Source organism: Triturus cristatus, chromosome 3_2, assembly GCF_964204655.1.
Source record: "Triturus cristatus chromosome 3_2, aTriCri1.1, whole genome shotgun sequence".
Lineage (NCBI taxonomy): Eukaryota > Metazoa > Chordata > Amphibia > Caudata > Salamandridae > Triturus > Triturus cristatus.
Genome location: NC_140584.1, coordinates 628,054,689 through 628,077,864, shown reverse-complemented (window position 1 = coordinate 628,077,864; position 23,176 = coordinate 628,054,689). Strand labels below are relative to the sequence as shown.

The 23,176-nt window shown below is 45.0% G+C and overlaps 1 protein-coding gene across 3 annotated transcripts in view; it reads right to left on the bottom strand.

Annotated features, from left to right (window-relative positions):
- Positions 1-4,636: 4,636 nt before the first annotated feature.
- Positions 4,637-23,176, bottom strand: part of BARD1 (BRCA1 associated RING domain 1) — a 489,699-nt gene continuing 471,159 nt past the window's right edge. For all 3 annotated transcript variants that reach the window (XM_085648552.1, XM_085648554.1, XM_085648555.1), the window contains 2 exons: positions 8,038-8,135; positions 4,637-6,672 (listed from right to left, as the gene is read on the bottom strand). In XM_085648552.1, the coding sequence (XP_085504678.1) occupies positions 6,331-6,672; positions 8,038-8,135 (440 nt within the window). In that variant the 3' untranslated portion in view covers positions 4,637-6,330. The remainder of the gene's footprint in view (positions 6,673-8,037; positions 8,136-23,176) is intronic.

The window sequence follows — 23,176 nt, the reverse complement described above, 5'->3', positions numbered from 1 at the left end:
GCCTTCACGTATCGGCAGAATCTGAGGTGCCTATGGGAGGTGAGGCTTAGGGATTTCTTATAAGCTAATGTTCCCAAGAAAAAGATCGAAGATCAAAGATAAAGTATGTCATTAGCAGTATCTAACCCACTAGGAAGCAGCAAAATACAGCTGGGGGAAATCACATTCTCACATCCTTCAGAGGTTCTTAAGGCAACCCAAGCAATATAGTCGGTTATCACAGTGCAAGGTCCTATCAGAAACAGCAGACCACGAGAGCCGCGCGCACCGCGACCTAAGATGGCCGCTTCACATCGGAGCTCCGTGCCTCGCCGGACCTCACACACGCCTCGGAGCGGCTTCAGCGTCTTTCTTCACACAACGATGCCGGATTCCTGAATCGGAATAACTGCGCCTCTGGAGGGTGCAATTTTCATATTTAAATTCAGTAAGGAAGGAGGGGAATTATGCAGGTGAACCTTCCTGCTTCTTAGCGACCACCATTTTGTCTCTCTCCCTGCTGTTTTTTTCCGCAGATTTCCTTACGTGTTCTCCCAAACAAGCATTTTTCTTCGCTTCTGGCATGTTTCAGGCATTTACTTCAAAGGACTACTATTTTAAGGTTAGAAGTCCCTACACTTTGTTATTTTTGCCATTCAATGTTGGGCACTCTGCCTATCCTCCTGTGTGATGCCTGTACTTCCTCTGCTCTTCACTCTTTTCTTATGGTAGGAGCGGACGCTTTCTCCTGATTTGGATTGATATCACTTCTGTGGGGCAGTCTGAGAAGTCTTCTTTATGAGGAAGTAAGTGAAGCTTGCTGGTGACTCTTTGCTGCCTGACGGCCGCCATGTTGTGTATTTTACCGCCAACTTTTTCCTCACGATTTCTTTTTTCTTCTCATGCAATATTACTGTCTCTCAGTATCTCTTGCTTGTTTCTCGCAAGGTCTTCTATTTTAATGCTGGTGCTCCTCACTTTTTCTCATTCTTGCTGTTTTTTGCGGAGCACTCTGCCTTTGCTCTCACTGATGTCAATGCCTCCCTGTATTTGCCTTATGGGTAGGAGCAATTGTGTAATGCGCCACACCCAGAGATCAAAGGTTAATACTCCTACTGCTTCTGGATCCAGCATCACTATCTCGAACAGATTTTCCTGCTTATCTGAGACTTCATCTCACAGGGATAGTTCCGCCATTGCAGAGTTCTACACAACGATGGCATCAAAAGCACCATTGCCTTCGACCACCGGCAAGAGGCTCAAGCAAGATCCTCCATCTCCACCGAAGTCTGTCTCGCCGGTTTCCTTAGACATGGTTTTGGAAGAGATTCGTGCTCTCCGACCCTTAATTGAGGAAACTAATGGCCATCTACAAGCAATGGACAATAAATGGGCTTCCATGGAATCCCGCGTAGCTGTGGTGGAACAACAGCTCAGCGTTGTACAGGATTTATCTTCTTAAATCTCCCTTCTGGAGAAGGAAGTTTTGCAGCTCAGAAGAGCGACTGACGATTTGGAAAATAGAAATCGTCATAATAACTTAAGCATTTATGGTCTTCCTGAGGGCCTTGAACGTGATGACCCTGTCACTTTTTTCACCTCCTTTTTGCCACAGTTTCTGGGTCTCCCTTCTACTACCAAACTCAATTTACAAGAGGTGCATAGACTGGGTCCTCATCTTTCTTCCTCATCTGCACCAACTAATCCTCGTGGAATAATTATTTTATTTTTACAATTCACTGATCTTCTCCTAGCACTGAATGCTGCTAAATCCAAAAAGAATCTATCTTGGCATGGCACCAAATTTTGTGATTCACAGGATGTTTCTTCGACGACTGCCAAACGACGCAAAGAGTTTCTGGATCTCCGTCCGCCTCTTTGCTCCTTGGGTGCCAGATATAGCTTGTTTCATCCCTGCATCTTTAAAGTTACTTTCCTCAACAAGACTTTCACCTTTGAGGGCCCAGCTGACCTTAGAAGATTTATTCACACTCATTCTGCTAACTCATTGAAGACAGCTCCTTCTCTCTCTGGATCTTGTCTGTTGTGCTCCTCCTCTGGCATTATTACATTGAAGTTACTGTTATAGTTTATATTTGTTGAACTATATTGTTTTTTCTAGCTTTATTTTGCATAAATCTTGTTTCCTTTTACAGGCTCATTGAGGTTACATTGCTCCTCTTCATGTTCCCTTTTCTGCTCTTGTTTATTACTTGATGTCCTGGTGTGGTGCATTGCCCCTTGTTAGGTGTGCTGTTTTTGTTGTTCGTTGCCACCTCATCCTTTCCTCTGTCCCCCGTAAGGTACGTATTACAGTCGTCATTTGACATGTACTGTCTCCTGATGATTACCCCTATTTTGATTTATACATTCTCCATGCTCCCCGTTCACATTCCTGCCTATTATTTTAGCGTGCTGACTCTTGTCTTTCTAAGTTTGTTTGGAAGAACAAGAAAGCCAGGATTTCCTTATCTTCTCTTCGCAAGAAAAAGTCTAACGGAGGTGTGAACTTTCCTGACTTTCGTCTATATCATAAGCCATTTTCTCTTCGCCAGGCCTTCCCGAACCTTACGTTATGGCTTTTTCTGCCAAAACCCACTATACCTCTCTTCCCTTGTTTAAGCACCCTTGCTCCCTTTTGAAGCCTTTGATGCAACCTAAGCCCATTTCTAGAGAATCCTTTTTAGAGTCTCCAATTTGGCATCATTCCCTTATTCTCATTAATAACAGAACCGTTTTTTGGAAAGCTTGGAGTTTAAAGGGCATAATCTGGGTCAAAAACCTTTATGATGGATTATCTCCATGTTCCTTTCCCAAATTTCAAGCCTTATTCCATTGTCCCCGGTCCTTTTTACAGACATTCACTACTCTCATGGCGGTTATCCTTGATAATTACTACTCTCTTCCTTCTTCACCTCTTCCTGTTGTTCAAAGTTCTCTTCTTAAGATACTTTTTTCTCTACCCAAAGCTTCTCTCATCTACAAATACTGCTCAGCTCCTAAACCAAAATCCAAATTGGAACTTTCTTGGGAATCTGACCTGGGTTGTGAATGGACTATCATCTTCTGGGACAAACTCTGGCCCCGTTCTCTAAAAATTTCTCGCTCTGCTTCCCTTACCCAATCTATGTTTTTCCTTTACCATAAACTTTATCTCACCCCTGCTTCTATAGCTCGATTTTCCCACTCTACTGATTCCAATTGTTGGACCTGTGGCTTTTCTAATGCTAATCTTATACATCTTCTCTTCCTTTACCCTTCGGTTTCTAACTTTTGGGGGAAAGTCTGGTTCTATATTTCTCGCCTGTTTAATATTTCCATTTCTTATTCCATTCCTCTTCTTTTCTCTGGAAGTCTTTCTGATTCCTTAGATCTACCCTTCCAAAATCATGGTCTCTTCGACCTTATGCTTGCCCTAGCTTTCCAACATATCTCTCTCAACTGGAAAACACTTACAAAACTCTCTGTACAACACTGGTGGAATAGTCTTTGCCATTTTCATCGACTTGACATTGCTTTCGCCTCCTCCTGTGAGCCAATGGTTAATAGAGATCTTTTTTAGTTACCTCTTACTACTTATTTAGACCAGCTAGTTTTGGCAGATAAATCCCGTTTAAATTCCGAAAATTTTAAACCTCCTCGAATGTTTACCTTCTCTGTTCTTCGTTATTTTACCCTTGTTGGCTTATTGTACATATTAATTAATTAGGATTGTATTCACATTCCTTTGTAAATATGCATTATCCTATGTGCAAAAAATTTCCCCTTTCCCACCTCCCCTTCTCTCCCCCCTCCCCACCTTCCCTCCTTATTCCCTATAAAATTTAAACAGCTTTCATTTTTATCAGTGCACTAGCCGTTATGCTTCTATTTTAATATGCTTAAATCTTTATTGCTGGTCTTTTGTATATCTTCTTATTTTTCAAATAAACCTTTTTAAACTTAAAAAAAAAGAAAAAGAGACCACAAAATCCTTAGCAAGCTGCTATTTCTAGTGGTGGGACATGGCACTATGCGATGTTGACACTAAAGTGACTGATCAACCCAAAGTTGTGTTCTAATGCCGAGTGGAATCTTAAGCATTTTGGCAGCCCTGGGCAAAATATATTTTGGGGTCTTTTTTTGGATGAACCTCTCTTTTAATTATTCATTTCCTTCTCATTGAAACACAAATAGTACCAAAGATAACTAAATTATAGTTACATTTTCAAAAATAGGGTGACAAAAATAATTGAAATATGCCAGTGGGTTACACATCCTTAAGATGGCACTATATAGAAATTGCACTTACCCCTAAGGCCCCCTGGAAGGTGGAAGATCGGGGCAATTGTCCACACCTTAAAACATCTCTGCTTATGTCCAAGTGACATTAGTTCAACATTCAGCAAGAAACCTTGGAACAGAAGCAATGATAGACTTTAGCACCCTGGCCCCTGCAAATGAAATGTCCACCCTTGATCATGAGCTTGCACCCACAACAGATGAGCCTTAAAATCATTAAACGTTTTCATCTATTACCTCTTTTGGTTCTAATCAACCACTGAAGGCAAAAGTAGTTACACCAATAGAAGAGAATTCAATTATTAACAACCATTTTTTCGTGCAATTTTGAAACACACAAAAGATATTCAAGTGGGAGACTTGCAACACCGAAAAATGCAAATAGATCAATTTATTTGAAAAAGATTCAATTTCAAATGTCTGCAAAACACAGGATTCTTTAGCAAAAGTAAAAATCAGAAATAGTTAGAAATGTCACTTCCTTACTGGAGGATCTCAGCAGATAAAGGGATGCATTAAAAGTTAACAGAAAATGTGTACATATTACTCTATATGTCAGGGATGGGCAATAGTTAAATGTATCCACTTCCTGTCCCAACTGTCTTCACCTGCACGTTCCCTGCAGTAGCCTCTCATTTTATTTAAGCTACAGAAACACAGAAAAATGCTAAATGTGTTTGCTTGGCAAATGACCTTCTCTTTATTTAACTGTCACCTCCCGCGAATCTCACCCACTAACTTTTCTGTGGTGGTATACACCTCTGGACAGAAACAGGGAGTTGCTGGGCTATATCTATATAGTCATTAACAAAAAAACAACAAAAAACACCAACAATGCCAAAGACGTGGATTTTCTTCTTCGCTTGGTTTGAGGCCCACAGGCAGGTAAGCAAATTCTGCATCTGTGGTTTTCAGTTTTCTTTTCACTGCCAACGGCTAAACTTTATAAGCAAAGAAAAATTGTTTTAGACTGTTCTGCAGTGGTTGCCTATGTACAGTTCAATAATCCCTGTCAACAGACCACACTTCACAAACACCTCACACTCTCTAAGTCAAAAGCAGAAGTGATGGTGGTCTTCTAGGAAAGCCCATTTGGTGGCACTGTGACAGACAGAGCTGCACTTGGATCAGAGGGGCTGTCCATTAAAGCATCTGAAGGGCTCGAGTTCCTTGTTCCCCCAGTAGTAAAACAGGTCCTGGGATCTGCCTTGTGACACTATGAAGTCTCTGAGACTAACCTACTCCATGAATTACCAGGGGCAAACAGTACATTATTTTAAATCCAAACCAGGATTATCAAGTGAAAGACAAATGAAGTCAAACTTGACAAGAAAACATCTAGAGAAAAATAATCAGTAATGGGTGAGCACAGAGCGCACCTTTACTATGACAATCAGCAAGTGACATCCATGACCACAGGACAATCACCAGTGCCCTGCCTTGTTTAAACACCTGCATCGCAAATTTTCTAATAAAAAATATGCCGTTTTTTTAACATTGAGTCGGGCTAAATAAAGCAATTTTGTAAAAAAAACTTTCGATATTCACATAGAAATCCTTTTTTTCGAAAATGTTTGTTTGACAAATCAACTGAAACTTATAAATGGTGGTCGTTTTCAGGGTATTAAGTTTGAGAAATCCTCAACTCAGTGGCTATCAACAGGCAATGCTGTGCGAAACAAGCCTTATTTTTAATTAGTTTAGCTGGTAAACGTTACAGGAGGCAAATCCAGCTGTAATTAGAACGGCAACCACCAGAAATTAGTTGCCAATGGCTCGCCTACCTTTTTAGAGGCCTCAAAGTGGGTCACAATCAAGGCCCTATCAATCCCGTTGGGGTCAGAATCACTTCTGCAAATGTTTCCTTTTACTTTCTCTACAATACGACTGTATGTGTCTTACAAACCTCAAAGCACGTGCTCTACCACAGCCCAGAATGCCTATGAACTCACAGTAGCCCTCTATTACCCAATAGCAATATTAGAAGCAGCAGGAAAATATGTTCAGCCTGGATGGTAGCCGGTAGGTTACAGAACTGTCAATCTCTGTCCAACTACACCATGTCTTAATTTACACATTATCACTAGGCACTGGAAGTAGCCGAAAGGAAGTGATACAATCTACAAGCCAGCTCGAAGGTGCTGTCCAGACTTTGCCCTGCCGGACACGTGTTGGGCAATAGTTGGTGGACTTGTCGTAGATGATGTATTGGGTGCAAAAGCTCTGGTCCGAGCTGGCTTCTGCATGATAGGCAACTGTGTTGACCGTCTGCGTTACATCACTGTCTGGCTTTGGATGCCGTGCCAGAACCTGTCCGCCAGCTGCCTTCACCAGCTCCATCAGGTCTTCCTTGCAGTGAGTTTTAAACCATCCCAGAAAGAAAAAGTAGCAACCATCAAGCAGGTTGGGCAGCTATTACAACAGAAAGAAATAAAACTTTTGTCAGGTAAGAATTGATAAAATACAGGTAAGTGATACATTATGACAGATAAAAGATTCACACTTGGTCCTCATATGAGGCTAGATGCCACTACTGTAGATATAGGTCATTGGCTGAAGTTCTTAATGACCTGCAAGCTCAATGAATTTGCCAACTTACGCCCTCAATCCATTTACCTTACCTTACCTTCATTCTAACATAACCATTTACTTTCAATTCTGCAAACTGCACACTCCAAACTATCTCAAGGAGTCACATCTGTAGTTTAAAAGTATGGACATACTGTAGGATATTACAGAATATTCTGTATCAGGAAACAATGATCTAATTAAAAGCATTATCCAAGATGATATTGCGTGAAAACTTGTCACATCATGGCAAGACGCTAGCTAAAAAGTCTCATATTCTGGTCAAAAGCCATCGCACCGCAGTTAAAACATGCTGATCTACTCGTCACTCTAATATTGCTTTCCAGTGATTGATTTTAAAATGAAATTAAAGACACAACTCAACTTTTCCGTTTTAGCCGTAATCTTAACCTGCTACAACTACGCTCTGCAAATACCCTCGCATGACTACAATTAGCTAAGTAAAAAATAAGGGTGTATTCAGAAGCATATTTCAACATACGATCTAATACCCAGCGGCGGCTCCTATGTTATAGTGGAGGAGTGGTCGCCTGCTGCGTCTCCCGCTCTCCCCGCCACTCTGCCCGCACACCAGCCACTACTGCTAATACCCTATGATTGGCCAAATATTCAGAGGAATTGGGATATGGAGGCTTAGAAGTGTTTTATAGCTAATGTTAAAATCCAATTACCCACTTAAAACAACCCAAAAAAACATGATATTTTATTTTTGTCAATGAAACTGGTCCAATTAAAGCATTAGAGACAGAAAATCTAAAATTATCATCAAGTAGGGGCATGAATTAAAACTGTAAAAATCCCAGATTCTACAATCCACACCAGAGTAAACTTTCGGTTTGATAGAAAACATTTGGATAAACTTGAATTGTGACACATACCACTGTAACGTCAACTGTGGTGTCGCTGTACTGCCAAACAAAATGCATTTTTTTTTAACCAAAGTATAGAAAAAGCTAGTGTTTTAGAATAAAGGACGACTTCATGTCTCGTAAGTTCAAAGTAAAGTATAACGTAAAAACTCCATTGGAAACCATAAGTAAACAAAAGCAAATAAAAACAAAAAATAAGCATAAGAAAAAAGCATTGGCTCGTCCATAAATCCCACTTTTCAGTACCAAGGAGCAAAGCACAGTTCTATTTTTTCATTTGTATAAACACGATACACGTGCAGGGGTAAAGACAACCTACCAGATGTTCCTTGTTGAGTCGACCCCTTATTGGGCCACCGGGTACTTCATAGGGCTCCTCTTGTTCTCTTAATCTGCTCTTCAGACAGGCTTGAACCCCTGAAATTATGATGAAGAGAGGGCGAGAAGAACAGAAAAGTCACCTAGTGCCAAATATCACAAACGGTTCAGAGGCGGACTTGATGAGACTGATGCCGCAGGGGAGTAGGTGTGGGATACAAAGAGTTGGAAAAATAAACGATGGATTTCAACTGCTAGTCTAGTAAGTTAAAAGTTGATGCTGAATTAGGATGCACACAATATTAAGTGACACTGCTCCTAAAAGACAGGCACACCTTCCCTGCTGTTGAAAAGTGCTCACACGCAAGCTTCTAGATTTGATGAGCATGTGTGTGACTTGTCCTCTATCCACCTCTGAAGACAGGGCATCAAACAAACCATGCTTAACCACCAAAGAGGATAAACTGGATTGCTACCAGTTCGCAGCTTCAACTGCTGCCTTCTCTTAAGTTAACGTGACTAACTTTTGGTAGCAATGTTTCTGGCGGATGTAAAATCTTCCTGGAGAATCCTAACTTTAAGAATAACCTTCCCTGGTGTCAGATTATTTATAAAACTTTCTTTCCCAGCAGTCACTCTCCAGCACCCCCAGGTTACAATATGGTGCTTCAGCTGCAACTCTACCTGCATACCATAGGTAACATCCTGCAAGCTGGCATTAGTTTCTGAATCTTTTACCACAACCCAGAAACCCGTGCCAAGAGGAACAGACAGCACATCAACGACAGACTACAATAGTATAGAACAGGATAGCTTACCTTAGGATACACTACACGCAGGCTTCTCCAACAAGTAGTTGGTGAGCTACTGGTAGATCTTCAGCTACCTGTCAGTAGCTCTCCTGCGTCCAGTCCAACCAAGCAAATTAGAAGCTTTTGCTTGAGTGGGTACCAAAACTGAAAAGTGTGTATTAGAGACGAAAATGTTTGTATTTTCAGAACTGATATTCGAATTTCCAAAATCCATTTAAGGCTGCTATTTAGTGTGAAATCATGAGGCATTGGGGATGTTTATTACCAATATTACCTAGGTGCCAGGGACATGAGCGACTGCTGTTCTGTATTCCACGTAAACGCATTCCAAACTTACAACGCCCTTTGCTTTTTGTGCATTACTGCTGGCAAACCCGCCGGATGCACTGAGGTGATTAATGCGAGTAATTTTCCACAGGGTAGCCACCAACAGAATCTTGTCTGCTGTGGTCACTATTACAACACTAATTATATCAGTAGCTCAGGATAAGTAGATCGTATTACAGAAAAGGATAGAGACCTCTGCTACAGATTCACCCAGAGAGGAGAGAAGGTAGCGAGAAATATGCAGGAAGATTAAGTATCCACTGCAAATATTGTTACCGAAGAGTAACTAGGTTCTGATGGTTATATCTTCCTCCAGTTTTTCCAACTCAATTGTCTGAAATGCATCCTGGAAGGAAGACATTAGCGGTGCACAATAACCAAGGAACTCTATTTGAAGTGTTTGCCAGTAAGGAATCGTACGTTATAGAGGGGAAACCCTCTATAATGTACGATTGCAACTCTTTGGGAAACTGAGGGCTCACCCTTCAACGCTCTCACTACTTCCAAGTTTAAAGGTTTGCCAGGTAGGACCCTTGGGTCTAGGGCAAGTTCAATAAAAAACGTAGGATGAAGTGTTCTAAAATCCATAAAGAACAAGTTACTTACCTTTGGTAACACTCTTTCTGATAGAGACTCTATCTGCAGATTGCTCACCTTTTGACTTCTTCTGCAGGCACCGGACTGGATCTGGAAACTTTTGAGCAGTACCTTTGTGCCGTCAGATGGTGCCTTGCGACACCGCACTGACGATACTTGCAGAGCCAATATAGATGCCACCTCGGCACACTGAATTATGTTGCTTTCAAGGCTGTCCGTGCCTCCAGATGCAGAACATAAACAACAACCTCGCCGACTAGTGCCCAGATTCCTAGACTTAGGAACTTTATTAGACAGAGTCCAATTCACAGTATGGTTCAGTGAGGACTCTACAGTTAGAGTCTCAACCAGAAAGAGCATTACCAAAGGTATGCAACTTATTCTTCTGATAGAGACTTCTAACTGTAGATTCCTCACCTTTTGAATAGTTCCCAAAGCAGTACTTCGTTGGAGCTTGGGTCTGTTATTTGGCTCAAACCAAAACGTCCTCTATGGCCAAGAGGTAGAAATGTCCCTCTCTGTGAACCTGGCTGTCAAGACAGTAGTGCTTCCTGAATGTGGCCCACGTAGGCACATGATAAATGCCCATGAAAGAAACGCCACCTGATAAAGCAGTTGTAGCAGCTTTGGCTCTAGCGGAAAGAGCTCTTAATCCTTCCAGGTGCTGTTTCTTGGCCAATGCATAGCAGATCATATTAAAGAGGATGATCCAGTGAGAGATGGTCTGTTTCTTCACAGCTTTGCCCTTTTTTGTTCCTTCAAACCCAACAAAGTTTTGATCGTCTACTCGGTGTTCTCTGGAATGAACAATGTAAAAGCTCAGTGCTCTTTTGGGGTCTAAGCAATGGGATCTTCTTGCCTTAGAGGTGTAAGGCTGAGCACAGAATGTCGGTAAGGTGATGGTTTTGACTAACGTGGAACAGCATTACTACTTTTGGAGAACAATGCCAGTGTCGGCAGAGCATCTTTGCATGGGAAGATGGTAGGGTATGGTGGGTTGACACAGAGCATGGAGCTCGCTCACCCGCCATGCCAATGATATGACAACTATGAACACGTCTTGAGGGAAAGAATCCGTAAAGGATAGCTGTGCAATGGCACACAAAAACTTGCACATCAAGTATGTGAGGACCAGGTTAGGATCACACTTCAGAATTAGAAAAGGAGAATGAAGAACAAATGCTGGAGTCCTTTCAAGACACACATCATAACAGGTGATTTAAATTGTATTGTATTGTATTGTAAAATCACTTGTATAGCGCATGGCTACCCGTAAGCATCCCAGCGCTTAATGGGATGCATCATTAAATGATGAGGGCTGGTTGTCCCAATGTCAGGCGTATATAGTTTGGTTGAGGGACGCTGGGCTGGCAAGATGACATCAACTATCTCTGAAGAAAGGTGAAAGGTGTTCAGCTGTCGCTGCTCAATCATAGTGCATACAGGTGGGGATTGTGGAGGCCCAGGTGTACGTCCTTTCCTCGTTGCAAAAACAACAGATCTTCCCTGAGGAGTAGCCTTATTAGAGGACAGATGCTCATGCCCAGGATATCTGGATACCGTACTCTATGTGCCCAATCGGGGGACAATAAGATGACTTGGCCATTTCATTGCTGATCTTCTACAGAACTCTGGGCATGAGAGGTATTGTCGGGGAGGCATACAGATGTCTTGAGTTCCCCATAGGCATAACGTGTCTCCACTAAAAAGAAACCTTGGGAATTCCAGCATGAAGAACTGCTGACATTGTGTCTTCATAGAGGTGGCAAAGAGATAAAGCCAAGGCTCTTCCCATGCATGAAAGAGACCTTCCAGCACCTCCGGGTGTAATTACCACTCGTGGTTCATTAGGTGTCGATGGCTGAGCTTGTCTGCCCTGGTGTTCAAATATCCCGCCAGGTGGTTCACTGCAAGGAAGATTACTTGATGGGCCAGCCATTTCTGGAGGTGCAATGCCTCCTGGCACAGGTCCACAACTCTACTGCATACGGTTTGCTGCAGTACCACATTGCTGTGGTGTTATCTATGAGCACCAGCAACAGCCTTCCCTTGATGGCAGGATGGCTTTTAATGCCTCAAAGCTCCAGACAGTTGATATGGAACTGGGCCTCTGCCGGAGACCAGAGGTCTCTGATCTCTATCTTCCCGAGGTGGGCACTCCAGCAGAAGTGATGCATTGGTCACCACTGTCTGCTCTGGGTTGTGTAGCAAGAGGAGTCTGTCGCTGACCCAATCGCTGATGATCAACTACCACTGCAGGGCTTCTGAAGTCTCCTTTGAGATCTCAAAAAGATCGGAGTGGTACCCCTTCATGCTGGGCCCACTGAGACTTCAGATCCCAATGGTCACTGAATCCAGGACCAAGGCTTAATGATTGGACCATAGCCTAAATATCCTGGAATCTCTTTTCCAGAGGGAGGGCACAAAGACAGACCGTGTCCCAAATGGCTCAGTTGAAAGGAAACGATTGAGAATGACGAGTTACTTACCTTCGGTAACAATGTATCTGGTAGAGACACAGTCTAGCCGCAGATTCCTTAACTTAGAATATCCCCTGGCGTCAGACTAGATTCGGGAATCTTTCACCTCTGCGCGCCGGGGGTGGCTCCGCCCGGACGTCGTCCACGGACGTGACGTCAGTGGAGCGATATATGCACCTCCCAGCGTGCTGACGTCAGTTTTTGTCGGAGAAACTTTTCCACGCCACAACGCGGAGCCACCACCAAGAACTGTGAGAGTATGGGAACAGTGTGAAAAAAAGATGGGGGAAAAAAAGAAATTGAATGGTGAGACAGCACCATAAAGGACAGTGCCAGGCACTGTATACTGAAAAATAGTGAAGGGAAAGAACAGCGCACCTCTCTGAGAAGCAACCCTGCAAAAGCGAAGGCTAAACCTCCCCCGGAGGCAAAAGAATTTGTAAAAACACATTATGGCAGACGACAGAAAGTCTGCAACCACAATATATAACCGTGAAGGATAAGAAGTCCAGAACACATGAGCAGAGACAACCCACCACAAGAGAGCACCAGAAGGGGACATCGTATCCCAGTAAGAGACCCATAGATTGAGGCAGAGCCAATAGACTTTAAACCAAAGGACTGCAGGGGAGGTAAGAGACCCCAAGGCGATTGAGATGGGACTAAAGAAACATGACACATGTGCAAACCGCCCAATCACGAGAATGGGTGGAGTAGAGCCAACCAAAACAGACTAAGCATTCCGTTTAGGAGTGAAGTGAAAGATGTCACCTGGAGGGAGGCGATTGCAGGAAACCCAACCTGAAAAGGTCCTCGCAGAACGGGGAGGATGGGCGGGCGTTAAGGAATCTGCAGATACATCGTTACCTAAGGTAAGTAACTCGGCCATCTCTAGCCGCAGATTCCTTAACTTAGAATTGATACCAAAGCCATACCCATAGAGGAGGCAGGTCTGCGACTGAACCCCACCAAGTTCCAGAGAGAACTCAGCCGTCAACAAGGTGACGAAACACAGTGACGATCGCAATGCTAGCGCAGCTAACACCAGACCACAAAGCTCTGAAAAGAGCGGAAAACAATGGGAGGCAAAGGCACTACAAGCCAACAAAGAACAGCACAAAAACCCCCGTATGTACACCGGGTTGAGAGAAAAAGCACAGAGCCAGAAATGTTGGTGCAGAAGTGAGAGTTCATAGCTTCGTAGAAGAAAAGGAACTGAGCCTAGGGTACGAAGGATCCGATGTGTGGACCGGAAGCAAGACCCAGAGAGAGGTCAAAACGGTATGACAGAGTCTGCGCATACCGGTCGAGTATGCACAACGGCAGAAAAAGCATTGTTGAACCTGCACCAGCTAAGAAACGCGTGGCAGCAGTGGCAGGATGCCGACCCATGGCCAGAAGTGCCGGCATTATCAGAAACCCAAGACACTTCAGCATATAGTCGCTCCTTCACAGAGACATGTGAGAGGGTGGACGGCAACAAGTAGAAGCACCCAGAACAGGACCACAGAACAGGATGTTATTCATGTGGAAGACAGGAATACATATAAGCATACAGTGTGGACGCCAAACCACACTAAGTATAGGGAAATCCCCCTGTAGGGTAGTGAGAGCAGCCCAGATGTGAAAGACGCATCACTAGGTAGGCAACCTGTAAAAAGGGGTATCCGGCAAGCCGGACACACAAGAGCTCATACAATGAGCAGACCGGGGCGAAGACCACGGACACCGCAGGAAGGGTCGTTGCCTGCGCGATCCCGCTGTGGGAAAAGCACAGAGCAGATATATGTTAAGAAAGATACACATTGAGAAATGATGTGTTGCATAATACAAGACTAGGGCACGCTAAAAGTACCAACAAGCATGTGGAAGTTGAATCTGACAGGACAATGTCTAGATCCGCAAGCGACATCAGCCACCTGCCCGGGAGGACCCACGGTCCCCCGCTAGACAGTTGAGGAGATGGAGCCAGACACAAAAAAGGGACCAGCTAGGACTAACCTAATGGTCTAAAGTAGCAGTGTGGAAAACACATGTGTGGAAAGCAGCAAGGAAAGAGGAAAAACTCCTGTTGGGGAAGTGCCCAGAAAACAAGGGCACAAGGCAATGTACAGCATAGACCTACATGGCGAAGAAGCCACCGCCTAAGACAAGTCCAACGAAAAATTATTATCCACCTCGAAGAGGGGAGGGTAGAATCAGCACCCTATGATAGCGATTTATACCAGGGTGCATTATCGGTACGCGCAACACTAAAAAACGTGCCGCGGCTGTGCCCTGGCGCTATACGAAGGCAGGGCGTTAGCCGTGGAAGAACTGTGCCGGAACGTAACAGAACAAGGGGCCCCAAGGGGCAGTGGTCGGCGAAAAGAAGAGCATTCAACCTGGACAAGAGGAGCACAGCGATGCTTAAAAACGTTCTTGTGAAAGGCAGGGGAGGCAGAAGCCTCACGGTAGGAACCTATACCGATGCTTTGATGTACTACAGGCAACCGTAGATCCCAACCATAATAGAAAGTGCTATAGAGCGACGTCAACCTGTGAGTCGCAAACAGCAGAGAGAGAAGACAGAGTGATCCACAGAAGAACTCTGTGAGGAATACTCCACAGGAGCAAACCAAGCCTTCCTTGGAGGAAGGCAGCTACACAACAGCCAGCAAATACCCAACATAGGGTAAGTCTTAACCCCGGCAAGGGGGCTTCCTCTGGAGCCAAGCTCACAGACAGAGGACTGAAAAGGCGGCAGAACCAGCTGACCAGCTGTACCAACCAAAGGCAAACATGGCGGAGCATCCACCCAAACCATCTGGGAATTACGTCATGAACCCAGGGTCCAAAACAAAGAAGGCAACACTGCCTATCAGGCAAAAGCAACATAAAGTCACACAACATGTGACAAAGACAAGCCACAAGCTTCAGAAAGCCAGGCTGCAAGGATCAGCAAATCACGGGACACCAGACATGAGGCGGGAGACCGCTGAATCAGCGTGACAGTCAAAAAGGTCCAGACCACTCCGCTCGAGGGCTGCCTGCTTATGGGGAATATAGGTGCCCACAAAATTAGGCAGGTATACCAAACAATCACTACACACTCCACTACCACTATCCACAAGACTCGGGTGGCGTGGGAGGAGGATGTGCCCACATTGACCGATGATGACTGGGCCGATGCATTGGCCAGCCCTCGGTACACCGCCGTCTGCACCCGGTATCGGTTGATTCAATTCAAGTACCTCCACAGGGCCTATTGCACATGCTTACGCCTCTACAGGATGGGGGCTATCCAGTCGCCCATGTGCCTCCGATGTGGCACAGAGGAGGGGTCGTTTATGCACACGGTCTGGAGCTGTGGCGCGTTGCAACATTTCTGGACTGGAATTAGGTCCTGCCTGGGGCAGGTTCTTGGGTGGGACATCCCTGCGGATCCGCAAATGATTATTCTCCACGGCACAGAGGACATTGGGAGGAACATATACATAAGGCACCTGCTGTTCTTGGGTCTCACACTTGCCAAGCGGGACATTGCACAACACTGTCCTTATCAAACATAGTTATGGCTCTGTGGCTGACCCCTTCATACGGGCATATTTCGGAGCCCTAGTGAGGCACTTTCCATCAAGGAAAGTTTTGGAAATCTCTTTTGCTGTCCAGTTTATTTCAGCTGACTAGAACAGCTACACTGATTCACAGTCCGAGCATAGTGCCATGGTCAGCATTGAAGATGAGGCTGGACAGACAGGGAGTGACAAGAGATTATGAACACTGTGTCGGTTGGTGTCAAGCTCAGATTGCCTGGAGTTTCCAAGACCAAATGTCATTGGGGAGTGGCCTAGAGGGTAAAAAAGCCATCCAAAAGACATCCAGCATGACCAGATAGAAGACCTTAAACTGTGCAGGGTTGACATATGGAGCAGGGTATTACTGGCAGAAAATGTTTCAGCTTTAGAATCAGCTAGGATGAAGGGGAAAAGCCAGGATTGAAGAATGGCAAGTCCAGGAACTGGGATAATTTTCTTGGAAAAGAAGAATCTTTCTCCTTCCTATGGCACTTTTTGTGTTTCTTGTGGAAACACCTCTTGGGGGATTATTTCTTACCAGACAATTATTATAGAGGAAGGTCTATGCTTTGGCATCTCTGAGTGTCCTGGTCAAAATTAACTCTGCCTCCTGCTCACTGATGGTCATTTGGTACATCAGGGAACATGTGTCACACCACACAGAGTCGTGATGTGAGCCAAGACATCACGTGCAGCTGTCAAACAAATTTGACAGATATCCGCTTGCAGGGTTTGATTCCTGCCCAAAGTGCCCCAGCTGTAATGATGTCTGGATCCCTGAAGCCGATTTGGTTGTCATGGTGAACGTGGATCATGCGTGTGCGCCTTTACTCAAAGATTGTGGTTATTTTGGACTGGGAGGGGCGCCCAAAGAACTACTCTCACAGTGGTGAAAGGATACTGCCTTTACTCATAGATTGTGGTTATTTTGGACTGGGAGGGGCGCCCAAAGAACTACCCTCACAGTGGTGAAAGGATACTGCCTTTGTCAGGAGTTAAGCGGCAGGAACGAGGTGGTGCAGCATACATTTTAGCGATCAGTAGGAGTGGACAGACCTTTTTACCTGTGCCGCTGTAGTGAAGCCTAAAGGCTCACTTATTTAAAATTCCACTGTTGAAGGGGGTGCTAGAGACTCCACAGCTAGATGGCCGTACCTTAGTGCAGCTCTGCCGGCTGGAGACAACTGGCCACCAAATATCCATGCAATAAACTGCTATTCATACCCAAAAATCATGCTTAGGCTGTAATAGACACGCTGGACTGCAACTGGGCTGAAAGCTGCCCTTTTCACATCTGCCAGCCCCGTACAACCGACATAATAGGTACATTTGGCCAACGGTAAGATGGGGGAGCAATGTGGCCGCGGAGCCAGTGAGTGAAGCTGTTGCCCTGGACCGGTGACACCCAATTGTTGGGGACCTGCTAGATGGGCCCATTGGCTGTCAGTGTCAGGCTGCCTGGGATACTGTGAGTGGTGGTGTGCAGGCGCCGGCAGGTGCCTGGCTGGGAAGACGGCCTACTGCATGCCGTGATCCCAGTGAGGTGCGCTGGGATCTGCCTCTGTGGGCTCGACTGCCGGACGGCGCCAGGTGTGTAGACCAGCCCACCGGGCCCTGGTGACAACATCTCAAGCTATGGCTAGAGAGTGCCAGCAGTGACATGGCCCAGGTCGTGGGTGGGGAGTTACGGCCCGAACTCCTAACATTACTGTGCTCCGCTTTCAAGATAGCCCAGAGGTGGGCTGGGCGCAGACTACACGCTGCCGTAAGTACTGTTCAGTTGTGAAGAGGCGCGCTCAGATACTGACATGATCTACTGCCATAATGGCACGCTCAGTCACTGAAATCACTCAACATGACCTGCGTACACAATTCGATAACATGACGCATAAGCAGAGTCCTTAGATTGATATCCTGGAATGTTAGAGGATTAACTAACCCACAGAAAATCCGGACCGAAATCAGGTACAGAAAGTCCAGATGCAGGAAACTCACCTCACAAGCCCCAATTACCTACAGGGTGAGGTCTAGGTGGGGTGCTGTCCGAGCTGCTTCATCCTATTCGTCTTATTCCAAAGGAGTTCTTATACCAGTTAAAAAAGAGAGACGCTGTATAGGAGTTTTGCGAGTTATGGGAGATTGCGTGTATTTGTTCTTGCTGCACGCAGTTTGTGGTAATATCACAAGGAAATCAACTGTAACTAGCGTTGGCACTGCCAACAGGTCTAACTTTAAAGGAATGTTGTATGGTAATTTGACGCATTACAAATAAATAGCATGGGAATAGCTATGGACTTGTGTGGAAGCAAAGAACTGTAGAATAATGTTGGTGTAGGTTAATAGGTCTAGTGACAGTTGCACTGCAAATCCATACCTAAAATTCCATGTAGGTTAATGACTGTCCTCATCCCACCTGTACTGCTGCCAGAAAAAAACATACATTATCTAGTTATGTAAGACACTTGAAGAGCATTCCAATGTCATGTGTGCCCCTGAAAGTTCATGGTTAGGTAGCTGGATAAATGAGCAAAATGATCACAGCTGCTAAAGGGCGAGGACTTTTTTGTTTGTTTTAAAGTAGGCACACAACTTCCACCCAATCAAAACATGCACTCCTCATCCCAACATGTGGGCGGAGCCAAAGCCCAACTCGAGTGATGATCACACAATTATCTGGCTACAGCTGCGTTGTCAAGCCAGACCATAAAAACCAGACCGCCAGATCATAAAACAGCCCCACAAACATCCCAAAAACCAGCCCACACACTGAGCTCTCAGACCAGCCCTTCGGGCGATAGGCCAGTCAGACCCTGTCCCCCACTGCTGGAACACTCCGTAAGAACTAAATAATCTCAGTTATAAGGCGTGCATTTATGATCAGAACAATTGTACGTCTCCTGCGTATGGAATTAAGAGGGCTGCAGGCGTACGACGATGCCTGGGCACGCACACCCGGCCGCAGCCACTTGCAGTGACTCAAACAGGCCTTTTTAGTAACTTGTCTTTGAAGGCGGAAGCGCCAGACGCAGTTAATACTGTACAATAGAAAATGAAATTGCAGGGTATGGAGCTAAACAATGGAAAAATACCGCTTACATCCCGATGAGCATCAGTTCAGCCTACGAGTCTCTCACAGCGGGCGGAACCGGAGAAAGCAACGAAGTTAGACTTTATTAAACATATTAAAACAAGGAAATGGGAAGATCACTCACACGGCGGACACTTTTACAGCCACAGAGGTTTTTTATGAAATCATCTCCTTTCCTTAAAATGTAATTTGCAGACACAACTGCAATATTCCGAGTTTTAACTGCACAAACATGCAGAGGGCGAGCTAATGAGAAACCACTCCTGCAAGGCCTCTGAGGAAGAAAGATCTGCACCACTGCATCTTCTCTTGTCAGTGCCAAAGAGACTGCTGGGTCATGAGCCACACTCCAACAAAAAGGCCGTGCCCGTTATCTTGCACCACAGCATGAGTGACGTCTTTGACATTCATCCCTTTTCAGAAGAACCAGTAAATGGCACCATCCAGTCCTAGTTCGACCCTTACCTTTGGATAGAATTGTTTTTAATTCTCTTTTTATTTTTTAATATTTTAAAGCATTCATTGGTCACTCGAACAGCCAGCTCTGGACTGAAATCCAAGACGTCGGCTAATCTTGTTTATACGATAAAGCCCCGATTGCGACTCTGTAAACCTTCTTCCGGTGTGTTACTAGGTCATGGAGCATCACCAAAGTCCAAACTTCAGACTCCTAACATCTTTTTTTACACAATTCCAGAGAAAGCTTTCACCCAGACACTATGATTCAGTGCTTTGCACGACCAGATGGTTGTGCTTTGAAAATATACATACACCATGATTGCAACACCTCCAACTATGCCCTAACTTTGGTACCTTTCAAAGCCCTTCATACATTCCACTCTAGTAGTCAATTCTCACTTGCTGCACCATGATCAGAGCACCTCATTGGCCCTCACCCATGACGCCTATATATGTAGAACACAGGAATAAATGTCATGCACTCCTGTGCTATAAGCATCCCACATTTTACTCAGTGTCCTGCATGTTCAAGAACAGGTGCATCTTGCACACAATCCTGATCAGAGTGAATCAATCAATATGGCAGACAGGAAATTTTTGCAGGTGGGTTAAGGAGCAAGGGTGCGCCAAATGTTGGCAGAGATAGGGGTGCTGTTATCATTAGCTGTGTTTGCCTTTGCATCAGGTAGGAAGAAAGCAGAGTGGCCTCCCTGGCTGCAGTGGTATGGGGATGGTGGTGCGGCCTTAACACCAATCTAGATCACGGGAGTCTGGCTTGTTCGTTTCGATCTGCACTAGAGGTTGAGGGAGTTAAAATGCGATTCTCGGTTCCAGGTGGAATAAGGGGCCCTTTAGGGTCAGGGAGGTCCTTTGCTGACTGTAGACTTGTTTTGGCTACTCCCTCCCTTCGAGATTCTGGATACCAGTGGATGGCATGGTGCAAGGGGAAGGAGCTTGTTGGAAGGAGGGGACAGCCACGCTAGACTGGTGAAGGGAGGGCAAGTCTTGGGGAAGGGGGAGCGGGGGAGGGGTTTGAGGACGTGGGTGTATGTTTGGCCCTCCACTAGAATCTTGTGCATTTATATTTAATGCAACACTACAACTAAACAGTGTCAAGCAGAACAGTGAAGTGGGTCCTCTTCCTGAGAGCCTGCCAAGCCCAGGTAACTCATATCACCCACATTTACGAAGGACCCAGGAGGAGTTTGTGATCCACCTTGGCTTGGCGATGGGAGTTTCCTGAATGAGAGCACATGGAGTCTATCTTTACCTTAGGGTCCATTGTGTTAGATGAGGTGGTAAGCTACTTCTTTTTGAATGGTCTGTCAACAATGCGCACTAGTCAAATGATGTGACTATGGAAGGTAAAGTTGTTCAGGGGCCATTGGCTATTTCCAGCCCTGCCAACCGACATACAAACATATTAAATAACTGTAAAATGTAATCTATTGAAGAGCGGCTTTGGTTAAAGTTCATATTTTCCTTCCCTTTAAGCACCTTGTTGCGGCAAGTTGTGCTTGATTGCTAGTCAGCTCGTTTCTACTCACTGCAGTGGGTCACAAGCTACTTAGTAAGGAGATGTTTTACTAAGACCTTTGGATCCACACATCCTGGAGTCGTCTGACGCCTATACTCCACATTCAGAGGTTCTTCCTCAACACTACTGGGCTGTGGTTAGCATTCTGTACTAGAGTCCAGCATCTGAAACTTACATCTTGCGTATCCAGTGTGTCCTTGAGTTATTTATTTACTACTTGTATGATTTTCCCTTTAAAGTGGCCTCCACCTTTGCCTTTGTTTTATGTCCTTTGATAACGTGCATTACTGCACTGAACGGGAAAAGGGAGAAGTGTCTATTTTGATAGCCAACAAGTAAATGGCGCCATTTAAAAAGTAATGCAATACTGAGGAAATCCTCCTCCTTCCAAGACCACCCACCCCTCGAAAGCCCCAGATTTTCCAACTAAATATCTCACCTTTGTGCCATGCTTTCTTCCACTGGAGGCCAACATCTTGCGGTGAGCAGACCTGCGCCTGCCCTGTGTTCTTGTGAGGTGGTGTGCTCCACTTCATTAGGCTGTCTACCGTCCCCAAAGTTACATTCTGGTCTCTTAGTGATTTTGGGTCACAATCAGCATTGCCCCTCCAGACTAGTCTGCTTCTTGTCTGGTTTAGAATGGGCTAACATGTTCTGTAGCCTCTTGCATGACAGTGCTGGGAGGGAGGGTTGCCCGTGTGGAACCTCGTTGTGCCCTCTTCACTCAGAAGGTAAGTAGTGTTCCGACAGAGTACTTTGTTGTGGCGTGGGGTTTGGATGAAGCTAGATGCTGTTGGGGTTTGCTCTGGTGAGATGTAGCATTCGCAGCTGATGTGAACTTTTTAAATCTTTCAGTGGGGACTAGGGGGACTGTGGCTTTTAGACACCACACAACCATGATCCATCTATATGCTCATATTCCCCCTCTCCCACCTCACTCTTAAGATGGCCCACAGTCTCCCTTTTACCAGTATGTGCTTGGCAAACTTTCCCGGGCCATTCAGCTCCTGTCACTCGCCATGGAGTGCAACATGAAGGACTTATGCCTATTGCGTTGCAATCAACCTTTCAATTTCCCAGATCCTTCTCATCATAACACAAACTTTGCAGCAGTCTTCTATAGAAATGGCCTTAGAGCATTTGTAGACACCAGCACCAAAGCCTCATCACATCTGCCATTTTTCCATAAATAGGGCAAGTAAGCTATTTACTTTACATATTCAATGATGGGTCTCTGCCAATCTGTGCACGTAGGTTATGTGAGGTTTACCTTCAATGCATTGTTCTTACAGAATATCCATCAGCACGTCTTAAACAGAATATATTAATTTTCTATAAACTTCCCTATGTTCAGTCCCCCATAGATATTCCAGATACATGGTAATTACCACGATTCACCACACACATGCATCTAACAGAACACGTTAAATAAACTCCAGGCTTTCACAAACTACAGAATGATTGACCTTGATGAAGGTGTCAAACAGCCCCTGCCACCTGGTAACATCAAGCACAAATCAATACCAGAACACATAAGGAAGAATATCTTGCACATCCAGGCATGGCAATCACAGAGAACACATTAGATCAAACATCACACAAATCAGGCATGGAGCGGACGAGTCACACACCTAACAGCACTCTTCAACTATATAACGGGCATTTCGGCCCCACTATTAATTCATCCCTTACGACTATATGCATTATAAAAATCAATAATCCACACAAATAATGTCACCCCGAGTTGCACATCATGAAAAGCTTCTATACTAGGTATGAGTACACTTGTATAAAAATTCCAAGTCCATCAGTTTGCTTCTTATGCTAGAATTTAATCGGTTTTCTTCCCCCATGGTCCCCTTGATGTATTTATAGATCAGCTGTTTGATGCTCCCAACCATTTGTAATCTACCGTGTCGTGATCCTTTATGATAGTGGATTCAGGCAGCGAGGAGGGAGTCCCCAGGTTTCATCTGACTTCCCTCCCAGGTTTCATCTGGCATCTCCCAGCTTAGCCTCCAGGGCGAGGTGCTTCAGACATTGATCTGCCCAGACAGCCGATCTAGGAGGTCACCTTCTGCCTCGCCGGCCTTGATTTGAGCTGAATTTGATTTAATGAACGGTTAACCCAAGACAAACCATTATTTTAGGATTAGACCTTAATCAGTAGTTTTTCTGCCCACACTTTAGGCCTTGCCCAACTGGTGCCTAGTCTCTGTATGTCAGCAGCTTTCATACGGCTCAGTAAAGTCCTCTGGCTTACTTTCAGATAGCGCCATACTT